Consider the following 17,573-nt stretch of genomic DNA (forward strand, 5'->3'; position numbering starts at 1 on the left):
AACACCATGAAAGTACAGATCCATGTTAAAAATAAGACTCAAAAGAAGCCCATCACAAGTAATGACTTTTCCACACTTATTTATTCATATTGACTGAAAAGCACCTTCTTCAAAAAGTAATCAAAATAATGAGATGAGAATTCTATTTACATCATTATTACTGTTTTGCATGGCAACATGACGGTAATGGCCGATAGCACCACCTATGACCAGATCTTAGCCCCAAGTATTAAAAGATATACATTTGACACAGATACTTGCTTGTAACTGCTGAACAAAACACTGCTAAGCACGAAATACCCATGAAAAACACTGTCAAAAACACATCACGTTAAGCTAATCTCAAGGATTAGGGTACGTCAATTAAAAAGTGGACAAGGAAAGAGCAATGTCCTTTTTGTCAAACTAAAACAAGGGCTTTGTGAGTCTTTAAAAAGATCAACTTAAAACACATTAGCAGCACTTAGCGTCTACTATAGACAGGTAGGAAATGTAGAAAACGGTGTTCACAGCAAACTAGGTCCGTTGTTCAATGGGACCTGTAAAAGACAAATATGTCCTAAATGTCACAGTTGGGACTGAATGTAAAAGTATGTTCAACCTCCTGAACGTTGCACTTACCACGACTGGCTCACCATCGCTGGTCAGGACCTCGGCTGTACGACCCACGCTGACGCATCACTCTCAAGTTACGATATTTGGACACAATACTAAGACTTTTTCGAAATGCCGGTCTCTGGAAACGGTCCTGGAAAAAAAATCAAATAAATAGTTTAATTCCCCAAAACAATTCACCCCGAATCTAAAAGATACTGAAAAATGTAAGCGGTGGAACATACCATTGGTGGGCCAGGTCTTCTTGGACCAGCATGAAATGGCCTTCTGAAGAACACATCTGGTTTGTCCGGCCTGCAGTACTGATAGGGATGATTACGCTCTTCAAACGACCTTGTAAAATGTGGTTTGTTGAATCGGCTAGTTGATGCATTTTCTGCTCCTGAATTCCTTTCTACAACAGAAAAAAAATCATGTGATGTGAAATTAAAATTTGTTTTCCCCCTGAAAATTAGCATAATTTTACTGACCAGTTCCGAGGTTGTGATTCCGTGAAGGAGAAAGGTCCTTTGAAGAGGACCCTGCTCCAGATTCCCACTGGGACAAAACAACAAGGTCATCTTTGGGAGGGGAGGATCTGAGGAAAGAACAATGACCCGAGTATTAAGGAGAACCTGGTAGTACATTGACCCGTTCTTTCTTTAGAAAACATCAGTCAGAACACAATAAAAACATCCATCAACTCTTCAAGAATGAAGGCATAAAGACAGCTTGGGTACTTACAAAACCATGGTCTGTCCTTGCTCCTTATCCTATTTTGACCCTGAGCTTTCTTCTGTTACATTTTGTTGTAATTCTTCAGTGGCACAAATGATATATGTCTAGATGTTGCCAGGCACAGATCTTCTCATCTTTCTTTAAAATGATTTTCCCTGTGATGCCACACTCGACGTTGTGTTGGTGAATAAATGACATGGTAGTACTTAATTTCGTCCTTTTCAAATCCTTCTTGTGAAAGCAGATTTTGATCCATGCATCATTGAAGATGTTATTTGTATTTATTTTTTTAATGGGGCACATCTTGCTGGAGTTTTAATGTAGAGATCATTCTGAAGCCCGTTGATTGTGGTTGGAGTCTCAAGCCGGGACTACGATTTCTCTGAATATCAGGATGCCGTCGCCAATAGATGAGGGGCAAACATGTCCAACTTAACAATATGCACTGCCTTGTTTTTCTCCCAATCCAAAACTCATTTTAGACATCAAAAAGGTTGAATGGTACAGAATATATTCTTCTCATCGTGTAATCTTCATAACACCTTCACCCCAACATTTTAGACCGCAATGGGAGGGATCTTGGAGCCAGTGGTCACAGGCACGATTCCGCGCAAAACCAAAACTTCATCCAGGTTGCGTCCTTATGCACCAACGCATAACCATTTAGGCCATGTTGTTGTTCAGAGCGCCTCTTATAAAGTGCATCACAGCTTTAACCAGTCAAGATCTGCTGCAGCTTTCACGTTTGCAGGGCTTTCCAACGCACATTTAAACGGTGCGTTTCTCTGAATTGGCCACAGGGCATGTCGTTTAAATTTACGGTACAGCACACTCTTAAAATTGTTGTTTCGCCGAATATATGGGCAATTTACATGACTTAATGTTGGAGGTTTTCGAATGTTAAGTGTTCAAATAAACGTATGTTAACCATCTTTGTCTTCTGTGTCCCATTTGCCTGGTTTCTTCATCATTTTGTATTGATATTTTGTCACCAGTTTCCACAGGAACATGTGCAGTTTTTGATTTGGAGTCTAGACACTTGTTTAGGTTGAAATTTATGTTGAGGCTCAAGAAGAAGTTCCATCTTCTTTCATTTTCTGTGATTGCTCTCCGAGCGTTGCATCTCACCATCCATCATATGGCTTTATATTTGAGGTTTCTTTACAAACATTTTGCACAAACTTTACTTCAGGTCATTCCACTTCTTTCAATATTCATATAGGGATAACACGGTGATAAGAGGCACTTTCACAGACCGATGCATCGTGGCACATAAAGCTCAAATATCTCCATTCTCCATTCTTTTTCAACCATCATCATCAAGCCCCTGCGGACAGAGCGAATAGGGAAATACCGTACCTGTGCGAGTTCACGGACCGTCGAGACTCCACCTGTTCTTTTGAGTCTGAGGAGGATGAGCTATCATTGTCTTCGGTCTTGATGGGTGAGTGTTTGGGTCTCGTCTCTTGTTTTCTCAGGGGTGCAGCGCCAGATTCGAATCTCTTCTTCCTCAAAGCAAGGACCGTGCTGAAGCTGGCTCTGGCTTTGAACGATGGTGGCAATCTCAGCTTCATCAGAGACTCCGCTCTCATTTGTCTGCTCTTGATCAGGAAACTTTTGTCTCTGAGAGACATAGGTCGACCAAATGGCCTTGTCCCAAAGGGTCTGGGACCAAATGGCCTGGAACCAAAAGGCCTAGGGCCAAAAGGCCTTGGACCCAGAGGTCTGGGCATGTTCATGAGCTGAGGTCTCTCTCTTCTGAGATGTTTTGGGTGGTCATGCACTATGGCATGGTCTGAAGGTTGCTGGTAGACATCTGATATCCTCTTGCGTGGCACTGGCATATGCCTTTCATGAGAGAGTGACTGTGGGGGTGCTCCTTTCCATGATGCCGGTCTGAATGGAGGTGGGTGAGAATGTGCATCTTGTGCCCGCTCTCTACTGTGGGATCTGCTGTGCTGCCTCTCCATTGGTCCGCGCTGCCGTCTGGGGTCATGCTCAGCCCACCTGCATATCCATCAAACACAGACATGGTTACATTGGACGCTCCGTTGCCATGTTATTGGGATGTGGAACTTTAACCATTATTTTAATCCACCCTCTTTTTATGTTATCACATAATGCATTAGCAGAAGTATATTCTGAGCAGCATAGATTTGCAATCATCATTGCAAAGATCCCCACATTAACCCGTTACTATAATGAGTTGGGACAGGGAAGAAATTTCATTAAGAAACAAGACTGGAGGGCCCACTTAGTAGTGTTACCCAGCTGAAGCCCCAGCATGACTTCTGTACCTCTCTGGACCTCGGCCATGAAACTCTCTGGGATTCTTGTCATTGTGAGGATGAGCAAACGCTCCAGCCCCATTCCAGCGCTTCGTATGTGGGGGCTCATAGGGTCTTTCTCTGTAGTTGCCAGGAGGGTCTCGATTCCTCTGCTCTGGGTGAGAAAATCCAGGGTGGCGCTTTCCTCTAAACGACCCTCTGAAGGGCGGGGGAGGGCCAGGCCTCCTGTCCTCTGGGTGGCTGTGAAAATGTCTGGGTGACGGTGACCTGTGACCAGGGGGTGGGTGACTGTGAAAAGGTGGGCTTCTGTGTGCCGGGCTGCGGGTGTATTGCGGGCTGCGTGAGTGATGTGGGCCATGGGGAGACCGGTTTGGCCTGGAAGGAGAGGGTCTCCTCTGGTGATGTGGCTCCATTTTAGAAGGGTAAGAACGATAGGAATCCTCATTTGAAGACCTCCAGCTGTTGAAACGCGACTCTCTGGGCTCTCCCACAGGGGGGACCCTTTTCGCCATTGGGGGCCGGCCTCTACCTCTGGACTCTTTCCAGTGAGGAGGAGGGGGCTTTCCATGGAAGTCATGGTCCTCTCTTCGGGACCTGTAATTATTGTCACTTGATGATCCCATGCCATTGTCGTCTCTGAAGGGTCTGAACACAGCAACACATCCAGTTTAATTAAGTAGATGAGTAGGATAAATGTAATAGCATGAATGTAATGACTTACCTGGGTTTCAGGCGTGGTGGCCCAAAATGAGGTCGCACCATCTTTGGAGTTGAAATATGCGAGGTGGCTAAAAATACAAAAACATTCAACTGATTAGATACCACATACATATCACCGTCCAACGTGAACTGTGTTATGAAAAAAAAGTATGACAAAAGATCATTGTTGGCAAAGGATCAGCGTATCCGCATGTTATCAGTCTAAGATTAAAGTGTTGATGACAGGTTGGATGACTCATTGAACTAACATGCAGTTAAGATAAACATTAACCTTTTTAGGTTTATAATTTAACTATTATGCTATCACACTAGGATATAACCCAGCAAACACTGGACAAAACTCATCTACCTCAACTCACTAATGTCAATGTCTTTATTTGACAAATAAATAAATGAGAGCACCTTTATTTTGCTGAATTAAAAAAAAAACGCCTCTGTGTAAATTATGCATACACGTTGACTGGAACGAGTGTCCCTCGTGTGATGTCACTTCCTGTCATTTTCTACAGATTTCCCAACGTTTTCTCCACAAATACGTGCTCAATTGGTGTAAAACTATAAGTCATATGTACAACAGGTATAAAACACAGTAAATAAAGTCTAAATGAGAAACATGTAAAAACCTGTCACACGCACTTTAAAGGTTTGAATACAATGTAACAATAAACTAAATGTTTCAGAGGCCCGAGGGCCATTTCATGTTATGACACATTAACAATCTTAATAAACACAAATAAACACTGTAGGCGTTTTAACTACTCTACCCTTTAAATGTTAATAGTTACATCGTAATGCTAGAACCTTTAAACAACCTGGAGACATTTGGAAAGCTCACGGTTCTATTTTTGGAAAACCACAGCCAACGTACAAATAGCTTTTTGTACTTTTGTATTTGTATGTACGACAAACTGAAACCGAGACAGCTTCAATACAAGATGAATACGTGTCCGTACTCAAAAGACACACAAACACCAATCTAAAATGTTATTTGGGGCGCGCCTCCATTTTACAGGATGGGCCTAGCGCTGCATTTGACCGAAACTAACATAATAAGACTTTGTCAACTCGCAGATACACGACAACACACACTTCAAACTCTGACTGCACACAGTAACAAGCAGCTACAACGAACCGTTTAAGAAAGAAACTCACCAAAAACGAAAAATATGTCGAGAGAAGTGCTACACTGCCAACTTCAGCTGCTCTGGTTTGTCGAATGGTCGGAAAAGCCACAGCACGTACGTCCTACGTCACGCACGGCCCCTTTCAGCATTCAAATCAACATGTGCCCTCTGTTGGCCTGGAGTATGAACTGCAGCGTGTGGATGTAGAGCTAATCGATCTAATCAATATATGAATGAATGTGCTATTGAACTATTCTAAATGTGTATTTTACAAATGTATGGAAAACAGCTATGCCAATGAGCTAATGAGCTGGTAACAGTGATTACTGTATACAGATAAAATGGTAATTCTTCTTAGGTGTTTTATTGCAGATGTTATTCAAGTGTTACCATACCGCCACCTACCGTCTTCCGTAGTTGTACGTCTTCTGTAGTTGTACGTCTTTAGCTGTTCTTTCTTAGCTCTGTCGTTGGTTGAATGACACGGAATGGAAGCAATACAAACTAATTTAACCATCAGTTCAGGCCTTCTCAATTCGACTGGACGGTACACATCTGTTTTTCCCAAACCACCGGCTGGTCCTGCAGTTGTTCAGAGGAGACACAAATGATGGCACAGGTGCACTGTTGGAAATGATAAACTTTGAAAATGTCTCATGTTCTAATGTAAATGATGTGTTGAACTCTGTTACATCTTGTGTTTTGAATGTTCTAGACACCATTGAACATGGCCTAAAGAAGGCTAAAATGGTTAAAAAATAAGCAGAAGGCGCCATGGAGAAATGATGATTCGGTCAGAACACAGAAAAGGGAGTGCGCTGGGCCGAAAGGAAATGGCGCAAGTCAAAGCTCCAGGTTCAAAAAGAGATTTACAGAGAGAAGATGAACATGTACAACCTCATTTTATGTAGAACTAGGGAACGATATTTTTCTGAAATAATTGGAAGCTGCGTTGTTGTTGTTTTATGGCGGTTGGCATCCAAGCGTTGCATTACCGCCAGACTTTATTCTTTCAACTTCAGTTTTCAGAGTCCGATTGGCTTTATTCCAGGTCTGACTCTTCATCTTCCTCTCCTTCTGTGATGTTCGGTGCTTCCGCCGTACAGCTTTATTCTTTAGGCTTCATTCTTTAGCCTTTGATATTTCCACTGATGTCGTTGCTTGGTAGCCGTGGAGGTGCCTGCCTAGTAAGGTGTTCATTGGATACATGTGCTATAGCGTTAGGCCATATGTTCCACCGCCCCTGCGTTGCTTTAAGTGCCAGCGCTTTGGGCATATTGCAGCGGTCTGTAGAGGGAGGCAAAGATGTGGTAAATGTGCAGGAGATCACGAGTATGGGAAGTGTGACGTGGGAGCAAAACTGAAGTGCTGTAACTGTGGGGAAGAACATAGCTCTGCCTACGGGGGATGCAGGTTTAGCAAGAGAGCTGCTGAGGTGCATAAAATATAGGTCTCTCAAGGTATATCCTATGCAGATGCAGTCAAGAAAGTTTCAAGTAACGAGTTTAGAGTAAATACAGAGAGAGGAGCCAGCGCTGCTCCCAGCCAGGGCGAAATGAGAAAGGCCAGCGTGGCTCCCCAGAAGTGTGAAAGTTTCAAGTGTGGAGGTCCCAAGTGTGCAGGTTCCAGAATTAATGAGAATACCCTGGTTGTGGATAGAGAGGATTTTGTACTCTTTATGGTGGATGTTGTAAACTGTGCTGCTCAGACTCAAAGTAGAACTGAAAGGATCAGGATCATTGCTAAAGCTGCAGGGAGATTCCTTGGAACAAAGGGGCTTGATTGGGCAGATATAGAAAACAGGCTAAAGGCGCTAAATGGGAGTCGGAGTGATGGGGGTCTGCTTTTGGGGAGTCAGAGTGATCAGAGTGACGAGATGGGGGTGGGGGTGGTCTCCTGTCCTCGCCCAGTCTCGTAGACGCACGGCTACCAAGCAGCGACATCAGTGGAAATATTAAAGCCTATAGAATGAAGCCTAAAGAATAAAGCTGTACAATGGAAGCACCGAACGTCAAAGAAGGAGAGGAAGATGAAGAAGAGTCTCCCTGGAATGAAGCCGGTTGTTGTTGTTGTTGTTGTTGTTGTTGTTGTTGTTGTTGTTGTTGTTGTTTTATGGCGGTTGGCATCCGAGTGTTGCATTACCGCCAGACTTTATTCCTCAGACGTTTCGTAGTCCTCAGACTCTGTCTTGGTTGGTCTCTGAAACAACAACAACTATTCTAGTCACAAAGACATATCATGACCTCATGGGTTTTGTAACACCAAAGCAATGGAAGGAGTACTTTTACGGACTACGACAGAGTCTGAGGACTACGAAAAGCGGTCTGTAGAGGGAGGCAAAGATGTGGTAAATGTGCAGGAGATCACGAGTATGGGAAGTGTGACGTGGGAGCAAAACTGAAGTGCTGTAACTGTGGGGAAGAACATAGCTCTGCCTACGGGGGATGCAGGTTTAGCAAAAGAGCTGCTGAGGTGCAGAAAATAAAGGTCTCTCAAGGTATATCCTATGCAGATGCAGTCAAGAAAGTTTCAAGTAACGAGTTTAGAGTAAATACAGAGAGAGGAGCCAGCGCTGCTCCCAGCCAGGGCGAAATGAGAAAGGCCAGCGTGGCTCCCAAGAAGTGTGAAGGTTTCGAGAGTGGAGGTCCCAAGTGTGCAGGTTCCAGAATTGATGAGAATACCCTGGTTGTGGATAGAGAGGATTTTGTACTCTTTATGGTGGATGTTGTAAACTGTGCTGCTCAGACTCAAAGCAGAACTGAAAGGATCAGGATCATTGCTAAAGCTGCAGGGAGATTCCTTGGAACAAAGGAGCTTGATTGGGCAGATATAGAAAACAGGCTAAAGGCGCTAAATGGGAGTCGGAGTGATGGGGGTCTGCTTTTGGGGAGTCAGGGTGATCAGAGTGACGAGATGGGGGTGGGGGTGGTCTCCTGTCCTCGTCCAGTCTCGTAGACGCACGGCTACCAAGCAGCGACATCAGTGGAAATATTAAAGCCTATAGAATGAAGCCTAAAGAATAAAGCTGTACGGTGGAAGCACCGAACGTCAAAGAAGGAGAGGAAGATGAAGAAGAGTCTCCCTGGAATAAAGCCGGTTGTTGTTGTTGTTGTTGTTGTTTTATGGCGGTTGGCATCCAATTGTTGCATTACCGCCAGACTTTATTCCTCAGACTTTTCGTAGTCCTCAGACTCTGTCGTAGTCCGTAAAAGTACTCCTTCCATTGCTTTGGTGTTACAAAGCCCATGAGGTCATGATATGTCTTTGTGACTAGAATAGTTGTTGTTGTTGTTTCAGAGACCAACCGGCTTTATCTTCATCTTCCTCTCCTTCTTTGACGTTCGGCGCTTCCGTCGTACAGCTTTATTCTTTAGGCTTGTTGTTGTTGTTGTTGTTGTTGTTTTATGGCGGTTGGCATCCGAGTGTTGCATTACCGCCAGACTTTATTCCTCAGACCTTTCGTAGTCCTCAGACTCTGTCGTAGTCCGTAAAAGTACTCCTTCCATTGCTTTGGTGTTACAAAGCCCATGAGGTCATGATATGTCTTTGTGACTAGAATAGTTGTTGTTGTTTCAGAGACCAACCGGCTTTATTCCAGGGAGACTCTTCTTCATCTTCCTCTCCTTCTTTGATATTCGGTGCTTCCACCGTACAGCTTTATTCTTCAGGCTTCATTCTATAGGCTTTAATATGTCCACTGATGTCGCTGCTTGGTAGCCGTGCGTCTACGAGACTGGGCGAGGACAGGAGACCACCCCCACCCCCATCTCGTCACTCTGATCACTCTGACTCCCCACAAGCAGACCCCCATCACTCCGACTCCCATTTAGCGCCTTTAGCCTGTTTTCTATATCTGCCCAATCAAGCTCCTTTGTTCCAAGGAATCTCCCTGCAGCTTTAGCAATGATCCTGATCCTTTCAGTTCTGCTTTGAGTCTGAGCAGCACAGTTTACAACATCCACCATAAAGAGTACAAAATCCTCTCTATCCACAACCAGGGTATTCTCATTAATTCTGGAACCTGCACACTTGGGACCTCCACTCTTGAAACCTTCACACTTCTTGGGAGCCACGCTGGCCTTTCTCATTTCGCCCTGGCTGGGAGCAGCGCTGGCTCCGCTCTCTGTATTTACTCTAAACTCGTTACTTGAAACTTTCTTGACTGCATCTGCATAGGATATACCTTGAGAGACCTTTATTTTCTGCACCTCAGCATCTCTTTTGCTAAACCTGCATCCCCCGTAGGCAGAGCTATGTTCTTCCCCACAGTTACAGCACTTCAGTTTTGCACCCACGTCACACTTCCCATACTCATGATCTCCTGCACATTTACCACACCTTTGCCTCCCTCTACAGACCGCTGCAATATGCCCAAAGCGCTGGCACTTAAAGCAACGCAGGGGCGGCGGAACATATGGCCTGACGCTATAGCACATGTACCCAATGAACACCTTACTAGGCAGGCACCTCCCTTCAAGTGTTACCATTACCGACAAGCTGTCACATCTTACCCCAAACCGGGTCACCTTCAAACGCCTAGCGTCCACCACCGTAACTCCCGTCAAATTCTCCTTAACTTCATCCACAGACGTCGCCGTAGGGACACCTACGATAACTCCTCTGACCGTGTTTCTTTCAGCATTAGACACAAGAATGTCCTTTCCACCCAGACGTTTAGTTCCAATCGCCTTCCGTTGCTGAGCCGCGTCCTTGCACACGACCAGCAGCGAGCCATCTCTAAGGACACTCGCACTCTTGATCACTCCCACAGCTACAGTTAGGCTCTCTGACAATGCCACTGAATTCCACTCCTTAAAGGATGCACTATCCTGTGCAAGCTTTATGATCACCTTACAGTCTCTGCTCTCACCCCGGACATCAATAGCTTCAGCCTCATCCTGCTGCTCATTCCCAGAACCCTCGGACGAGCTAAGGGACTTTTTACGTTTCCGGGCACGTGCAGGCAGAAAAGGCTGCTCCTCCACGCCGTCCAGAACGTCTTCCATCCCCGATCCACTCTCCTCCGCCATCTCCCGTCTCTCCAGACCGGGTGTTGAGCCGATGAGATGTTGTTGGTGTCGTAGTCCGTAAAAGTACTCCTTCCATTGCTTTGGCGTTACAAAGCCCATGAGGTCATGATATGTCTTTGTGACCGGCTTTATTCCAGGGAGACTCTTCTTCATCTTCCTCTCCCTCTTTGACGTTCGGTGCTTTGGAAGTACAAAGCCCATGAGGTCATGGGACGTCTTTGTTGTTTTACAAAGCCCATGAGGTCATGGGACGTCTTTGTCGTTTTATCCTTTAGAAGCCCTTCTTCCATCACTTTGGTGTTTCTAGGCCCATGAAGTCAAAGCGCGTTAGAACATCCTCTTGCTCCTCATCCTCGGCTCAGTCTCCAACACCTCCCACCTCAATAAACGTTTACCCAGCCCTGTGCTACATAAGTAAGCAACCACAGCCTGACACAAACCCTGTGACTGAATCGCCAGAACGTTCCGCAGATTGAACTCCCGCCCATTATTCCGAAACCACAAGGCCAACCCGGCCCTTTCTCTATCATAAGCCTCACAGCAAATCAGCACATGCTCGACAGTCTCTGGCACCCGACAGTGACCACACAGACCGGTCGGGTGTTTGCCTATCCTACTCAGTGACCAATTGAGTCCAGTATGGCCAATCCTCATGCGGGCGAAGGCCCTTTCCTCCCACGCGTTCCTGCCCATAGACCCGCAAGGACCCACACTACCCTGTACGTGATAGAGATGCCGTCCAGTAACACAGTGGCTCCAAAATTCCTGCCAAAGGCCGACCACATGACTCTTGATAACGGGCTTGATTTCAGATTTGCTTAACTCAACCGCCACATCAATTGATGGCCGCCTAAGGGAACGTTTAGCCAGTGCATCAGCCATTTCGTTACCATCCACCCCCACATGCGCAGGGACCCAAAAGAAGGAAACCCTCACATCCTTCCTGGACAGGGAGAGCATCAGACAGAAGATGCCATTCAACACATCCTGTCTGCAATCCGATTTCCCAGATTTAATGCTTTGCAATGCAGAAAGGCTGTCAGAGGCCACCACAATGCCGCAACACTGCAAAGCAGATTCCGCCCATTCCAATGCCAACCGTATCGCTATGAGTTCCGACGTGAAAACAGAAAGGCGATCTGTCAACCTCTTCTTGACCGCCAGCCCCAGGTCAGGCACAAAATAAGCGGCGCCAGTTCTTTTACGGACTACGACAGTCTGAGGACTACGAAAAGTCTGAGGAATAAAGTCTGGCGGTAATGCAACAATTGGATGCCAACCGCCATAAAACAACAACAACAACAACAACAACAACAACAACAACTGACAATCTCTCACCTGCGGAAAGGCACTACAGGGAGAGTACTCTGGCCCAGAATTCTGAGCTGATTGGGCACCAGCCTTCGACTCAAGATGACCTTGACCTTCCGTTTAGTTTGTTTGAGCTAAGGAGAGCACTTTCTAAGGCGAAACAGACAGCCCCGGGTAAAGATGAGGTGTGCTATGACATGCTCTCTCATTTGACTGATGACACGCTTGGGCTAGTCCTGGGTCTTTTCAACCGTGTTTGGGATTCAGGTTGTGTTCCATCTGCGTGGAAACAGTCTACGGTGGTGCCGGTTCTGAAGCCGGGTAGGCCAGCGTCTGACCCTTCAAGTTATAGGCCGATTGCCTTGACGTCGCAGCTCGGGAAAACGATGGAGCGCATGGTTACCGAGCGGTTGGATTACTTCTTGGAGAGTCAGGGTTTGCTTCCCGCGCACCAGAGTGGTTTCCGTAGGGGCAGGAACACCATGGATTCCGTGTTGTGTTTGGAATCTGATATCCAGCTGGCCAGGGCTCAGAAAGAAAAGGTTATTGCGGTGCTCTTCGATGTGGAGAAGGCGTACGATATGGTTTGGAAGGATGGGCTCCTCAGTAAGCTGCGGAAGTGTGGTGTGAAGGGTAAACTGTTTAACTGGGTCCGGAGCTTTCTGTCTGGCCGGCGTATCCAAACCAGAGTGGGCGCTGCTTACTCTGGGGTCTATGGGGTGGAGAATGGGATCCCGCAGGGGAGTGTGTGTAGCCCTATCTTGTTCAATGTTATGATTAAGGACATCTTTGACGACGTGGATGGGTCTGTTGGGAGGAGCCTTTATGCTGACGATGGCGCTCTATGGGTGAGAGGGAGGAATCTCCGGTTTTACGAGGCGAAACTGCAAAGGGCAATACAGCAGGTGGAGCAGTGGACCCTGAAGTGGGGGTTTAAACTGTCCGTACGGAAGTCTCAAGTGATCTGTTTCTTCAATGGGCATAGGGACGTCTCCCTTCAACTGCATGGGCAGGTGCTCGAACAGGTCAGGGAGGTGAGGTTCTTGGGGGTCACCTTTGACGAGAGGCTTAGTTGGCGTCAGCACATTGATGAGGTCAGTGGTAAATGCAAAAGGGTGAATAACTTGCTTCGTTGTCTATCCGGCCAGGACTGGGGGGCCAGCAGAAGGTCGCTCCTGGGTATTTATCGGGCCGTCATGAGGGCGGCTATTGATTATGGCTGTATAGCCTACATGTCTGTGGCTGAGACTAACCTAAAGAAGCTTGATGTGGAGCAAGCCCAGGCCTTGCGCATCTGCTGTAGGGCTTTTAGGACCTCCCCTGTCTCGGCGCTGCAGGTTGAGTTGGGGGAATTGCCGTTACGGCTCCGGAGGCTAGAACTTCTGTTGGCTTACTGGGTGAATGTGCAAGGTCATACGAGCTCTCACCCGGTGAGGGACTTTCTCAGGGTTGATGGGGGGCAGAGTGAGGCTGGCGGTATGGTTTTTAGCCAGGTAGGAAATGCGAAGGCGCGGCTTGCGGGGGTTGGTGATCTGCGTGTGAGCCCGTCGGTGGCTTTGTCTGCTATAGCTCCGTGGAAGTTTGTCCCGGCTCCTGTTGATGTTAGCTTGCATGGCAAGCTTAGAGGAGTCGCTGGGAGGGCACCGCAGTTTGCCGTTCAAGCGCTCATCGATAAGCACTCAGGTGATGTGTTTATTTATACCGACGGGTCTAGGGATCCTGAGAGTGGGCGTACTGGCGCCGCTTATTTTGTGCCTGACCTGGGGCTGGCGGTCAAGAAGAGGTTGACAGATCGCCTTTCTGTTTTCACGTCGGAACCCATAGCGATACGGTTGGCATTGGAATGGGCGGAATCTGCTTTGCAGTGTTGCGGCATTGTGGTGGCCTCTGACAGCCTTTCTGCATTGCAAAGCATTAAATCTGGGAAATCGGATTGCAGACAGGATGTGTTGAATGGCATCTTCTGTCTGATGCTCTCCCTGTCCAGGAAGGATGTGAGGGTTTCCTTCTTTTGGGTCCCTGCGCATGTGGGGGTGGATGGTAACGAAATGGCTGATGCACTGGCTAAACGTTCCCTTAGGCGGCCATCAATTGATGTGGCGGTTGAGTTAAGCAAATCTGAAATCAAGCCCGTTATCAAGAGTCATGTGGTCGGCCTTTGGCAGGAATTTTGGAGCCACTGTGTTACTGGACGGCATCTCTATCACGTACAGGGTAGTGTGGGTCCTTGCGGGTCTATGGGCAGGAACGCGTGGGAGGAAAGGGCCTTCGCCCGCATGAGGATTGGCCATACTGGACTCAATTGGTCACTGAGTAGGATAGGCAAACACCCGACCGGTCTGTGTGGTCACTGTCGGGTGCCAGAGACTGTCGAGCATGTGCTGATTTGCTGTGAGGCTTATGATAGAGAAAGGGCCGGGTTGGCCTTGTGGTTTCGGAATAATGGGCGGGAGTTCAATCTGCGGAACGTTCTGGCGATTCAGTCACAGGGTTTGTGTCAGGCTGTGGTTGCTTACTTATGTAGCACAGGGCTGGGTAAACGTTTATAGAGGTGGGAGGTGTTGGAGACTGAGCCGAGGATGAGGAGCAAGAGGATGTTCTAACGCGCTTTGACTTCATGGGCCTAGAAACACCAAAGTGATGGAAGAAGGACTTCTAAAGGATAAAACGACAAAGACGTCCCATGACCTCATGGGCTTTGTAAAACAACAAAGACGTCCCATGACCTCATGGGCTTTGTACTTCCAAAGCACCGAACGTCAAAGAGGGAGAGGAAGATGAAGAAGAGTCTCCCTGGAATAAAGCCGGTCACAAAGACATATCATGACCTCATGGGCTTTGTAACACCAAAGCAATGGAAGGAGTACTTTTACGGACTACGACAGTCTGAGGACTACGAAAAGTCTGAGGAATAAAGTCTGGCGGTAATGCAACAATTGGATGCCGACCGCCATAAAACAACAACAACAACAACAACAACAACAACAACAACATATCATGACCTCATGGGCTTTGTAACACCAAAGCAATGGAAGGAGTACTTTTACGGACTACGACAGTCTGAGGACTACGAAAAGTCTGAGGAATAAAGTCTGGCGGTAATGCAACAATTGGATGCCAACCGCCATAAAACGACAACAACAACAACATCTACTACACTGGGCGAGGACAGGAGACCACCCCCACCTCTATTTCTTCACTCTGATCACCTGAATCCCCAAAAGCAGACCTCCATCACTCCGACTCCCATTTAGCGCCTTTAGCCTGTTTTCTATTTCTGCCCAATCAAGCTCCTTTGTTCCAAGGAATCTCCCTGCAGCTGTAGCTTTCAGTTCTGCTTTGAGTTTGAGCAGCACAGTTTATAACATCCACCATAAAGAGCACAAAATCCTCTATCCACAACCAAGGTATTCTCATTAATTCTGGAACCTCCACACTTGGGACCTCCACACTTGGAACCTCCACACTTCTTGGGAGCAATGCTGGCTTCCTCACTTTGCTCTGGCTGTGAGCAGCGCTGGCTTCTCTCGCTGTATTTACTTTAACCGTGTTACTTGAAACTTTCTTGACTGCATCCGAATAGGAAATACCTTGAGAGACCTTAATTTTCTGCACCTCAGCAGCTCTTTTGCTAAGCTTGCCCGTATGCAGAGCTATGTTCTTCCCCACAGTTACAGCACTTAACCTAATACTGATGTGCAATTCCGTCATATGTGCAATTACTGTGAAATTCATGTGCAATCTATGTGCCGTTGTGACACATATTCATGTGCAATTACTGTCGTGATCACATGCAATGGTATTTATTTATTTATTTATTTGTCTATGGGAGTTTTTGTTTATGGGAGATCTTCTACTGAAAGTGTTTTTCAAACTTCTTATAAGTGATCTGTTCTTTTCTTCTGTATCTACCTCTGTATCTACCTGCGTTGCACCAATGAAATTTCCCCATGTGGGACAATAAAGGAATATCTTATCTTATCTTATCTTACTTCAGTTTTGCCCCTACGTCACACTTCCCATGTTGTTGTTGTTGTTGTTGTTGTTGTTGTTGTTGTTGTTGTTTTATGGCGGTTGGCATCCAAGTGTTGCATTACCGCCAGACTTTATTCCTCAGACTTTGTCGTAGTCCTCAGACTCTGTCGTAGTCCGTAAAAGTACTCCTTCCATTGCTTTGGTGTTACAAAGCCCATGAGGTCATGATATGTCTTTGTGACCGGCTTTATTCCAGGGAGACTCTTCTTCATCTTCCTCTCCTTCTTTGACGTTCGGTGCTTCCACCGTACAGCTTTATTCTTCAGGCTTCATTCTATAGGCTTTAATATGTCCACTGATGTCGCCGCTTGGTAGCCGTGCATCTACGAGACTGGGCGAGGACAGGAGACCACCCCCACCCCCATCTCGTCACTCTGATCACTCTGACTCCCCACAAGCAGACCCCCATCACTCCGACTCCCATTTAGCGCCTTTAGCCTGTTTTCTATATCTGCCCAATCAAGCTCCTTTGTTCCAAGGAATCTCCCTGCAGCTTTAGCAATGATCCTGATCCTTTCAGTTCTGCTTTGAGTCTGAGCAGCACAGTTTACAACATCCACCATAAAGAGTACAAAATCCTCTCTATCCACAACCAGGGTATTCTCATTAATTCTGGAACCTGCACACTTGGGACCTCCACTCTTGAAACCTTCACACTTCTTGGGAGCCACGCTGGCCTCTCTCATTTCGCCCTGGCTGGGAGCAGCGCTGGCTCCTCTCTCTGTATTTACTCTAAACTCGTTACTTGAAACTTTCTTGACTGCATCTGCATAGGATATACCTTGAGAGACCTTTATTTTCTGCACCTCAGCAGCTCTTTTGCTAAACCTGCATCCCCCGTAGGCAGAGCTATGTTCTTCCCCACAGTTACAGCACTTCAGTTTTGCACCCACGTCACACTTCCCATACTCATGATCTCCTGCACATTTACCACACCTTTGCCTCCCTCTACAGACCGCTGCAATATGCCCAAAGCGCTGGCACTTAAAGCAACGCAGGGGCGGCGGAACATATGGCCTGACGCTATAGCACATGTACCCAATGAACACCTTACTAGGCAGGCACCTCCCTTCAAGTGTTACCATTACCGACAAGCTGTCACATCTTACCCCAAACCGGGTCACCTTCAAACGCCTAGCGTCCACCACCGTAACTCCCGTCAAATTCTCCTTAACTTCATCCACAGACGTCGCCGTAGGTACACCTACGATAACTCCTCTGACCGTGTTTCTTTCAGCATTAGACACAAGAATGTCCTTTCCACCCAGACGTTTAGTTCCAATCGCCTTCCGTTGCTGAGCCGCGTCCTTGCACACGACCAGCAGCGAGCCATCTCTAAGGACACTCGCACTCTTGATCACTCCCACAGCTACAGTTAGGCTCTTTGACAATGCCACTGAATTCCACTCCTTAAAGGATGCACTATCCTGTGCAAGCTTTATGATCACCTTACAGTCTCTGCTCTCACCCCGGACATCAATAGCTTCAGCCTCATCCTGCTGCTCATTCCCAGAACCCTCGGACGAGCTAAGGGACTTTTTACGTTTCCGGGCACGTGCAGGCAGAAAAGGCTGCTCCTCCACGCCGTCTAGAACGTCTTCCATCCCCGATCCACTCTCCTCCGCCATCTCCCGTCACCGCGACCGTGTGACGGGAGATGGCGGTTTGCATCCGAGTGTTGCATTACCGCCAAGAATTCAATTCCTTTCCGCTATGATCTCATGGACTCTGAA

General features: G+C 46.9%; 1 protein-coding gene across 1 annotated transcript; it reads right to left on the minus strand.

Moving 5' to 3' along the window:
- Positions 1-62: 62 nt before the first annotated feature.
- On the minus strand, positions 63-5,595 carry LOC140360815 (uncharacterized). The gene is made up of 8 exons (XM_072446221.1): positions 5,493-5,595; positions 4,342-4,408; positions 3,630-4,265; positions 2,692-3,339; positions 1,086-1,192; positions 840-1,009; positions 622-748; positions 63-539 (listed from the first exon to the last, which is right to left on the minus strand). The coding sequence occupies exons 2-7, from the start codon at positions 4,380-4,382 to the stop codon at positions 632-634; spliced, it is 1,719 nt and encodes a 572-aa protein (XP_072302322.1). The 5' UTR covers positions 4,383-4,408; positions 5,493-5,595; the 3' UTR covers positions 63-539; positions 622-631.
- Positions 5,596-17,573: the final 11,978 nt, after the last annotated feature.

This window comes from Eucyclogobius newberryi, unplaced genomic scaffold (genome assembly GCF_026437365.1).
Source record: "Eucyclogobius newberryi isolate DKJ021-1_F unplaced genomic scaffold, fEucNew1.0.hap1 SCAF_15, whole genome shotgun sequence".
Lineage (NCBI taxonomy): Eukaryota > Metazoa > Chordata > Actinopteri > Gobiiformes > Gobiidae > Eucyclogobius > Eucyclogobius newberryi.

What these genes read in the sequence shown, in the direction of transcription:
- LOC140360815 (XM_072446221.1), bottom strand. Translation starts at nt 4,382, where the DNA reads ATGGTGCGACCTCATTTTGGGCCACCACGCCTGAAACCCAG. An exon ending in CATGGCCGAGGTCCAGAGAG is followed by an intron (nt 3,340 to 3,629) that starts GTACAGAAGTCA and finishes ATGGATATGCAG; the next exon opens with GTGGGCTGAGCATGACCCCA. An exon ending in GAAGACCTGGCCCACCAATG is followed by an intron (nt 749 to 839) that starts GTATGTTCCACC and finishes TTTTTTTTCCAG; the next exon opens with GACCGTTTCCAGAGACCGGC.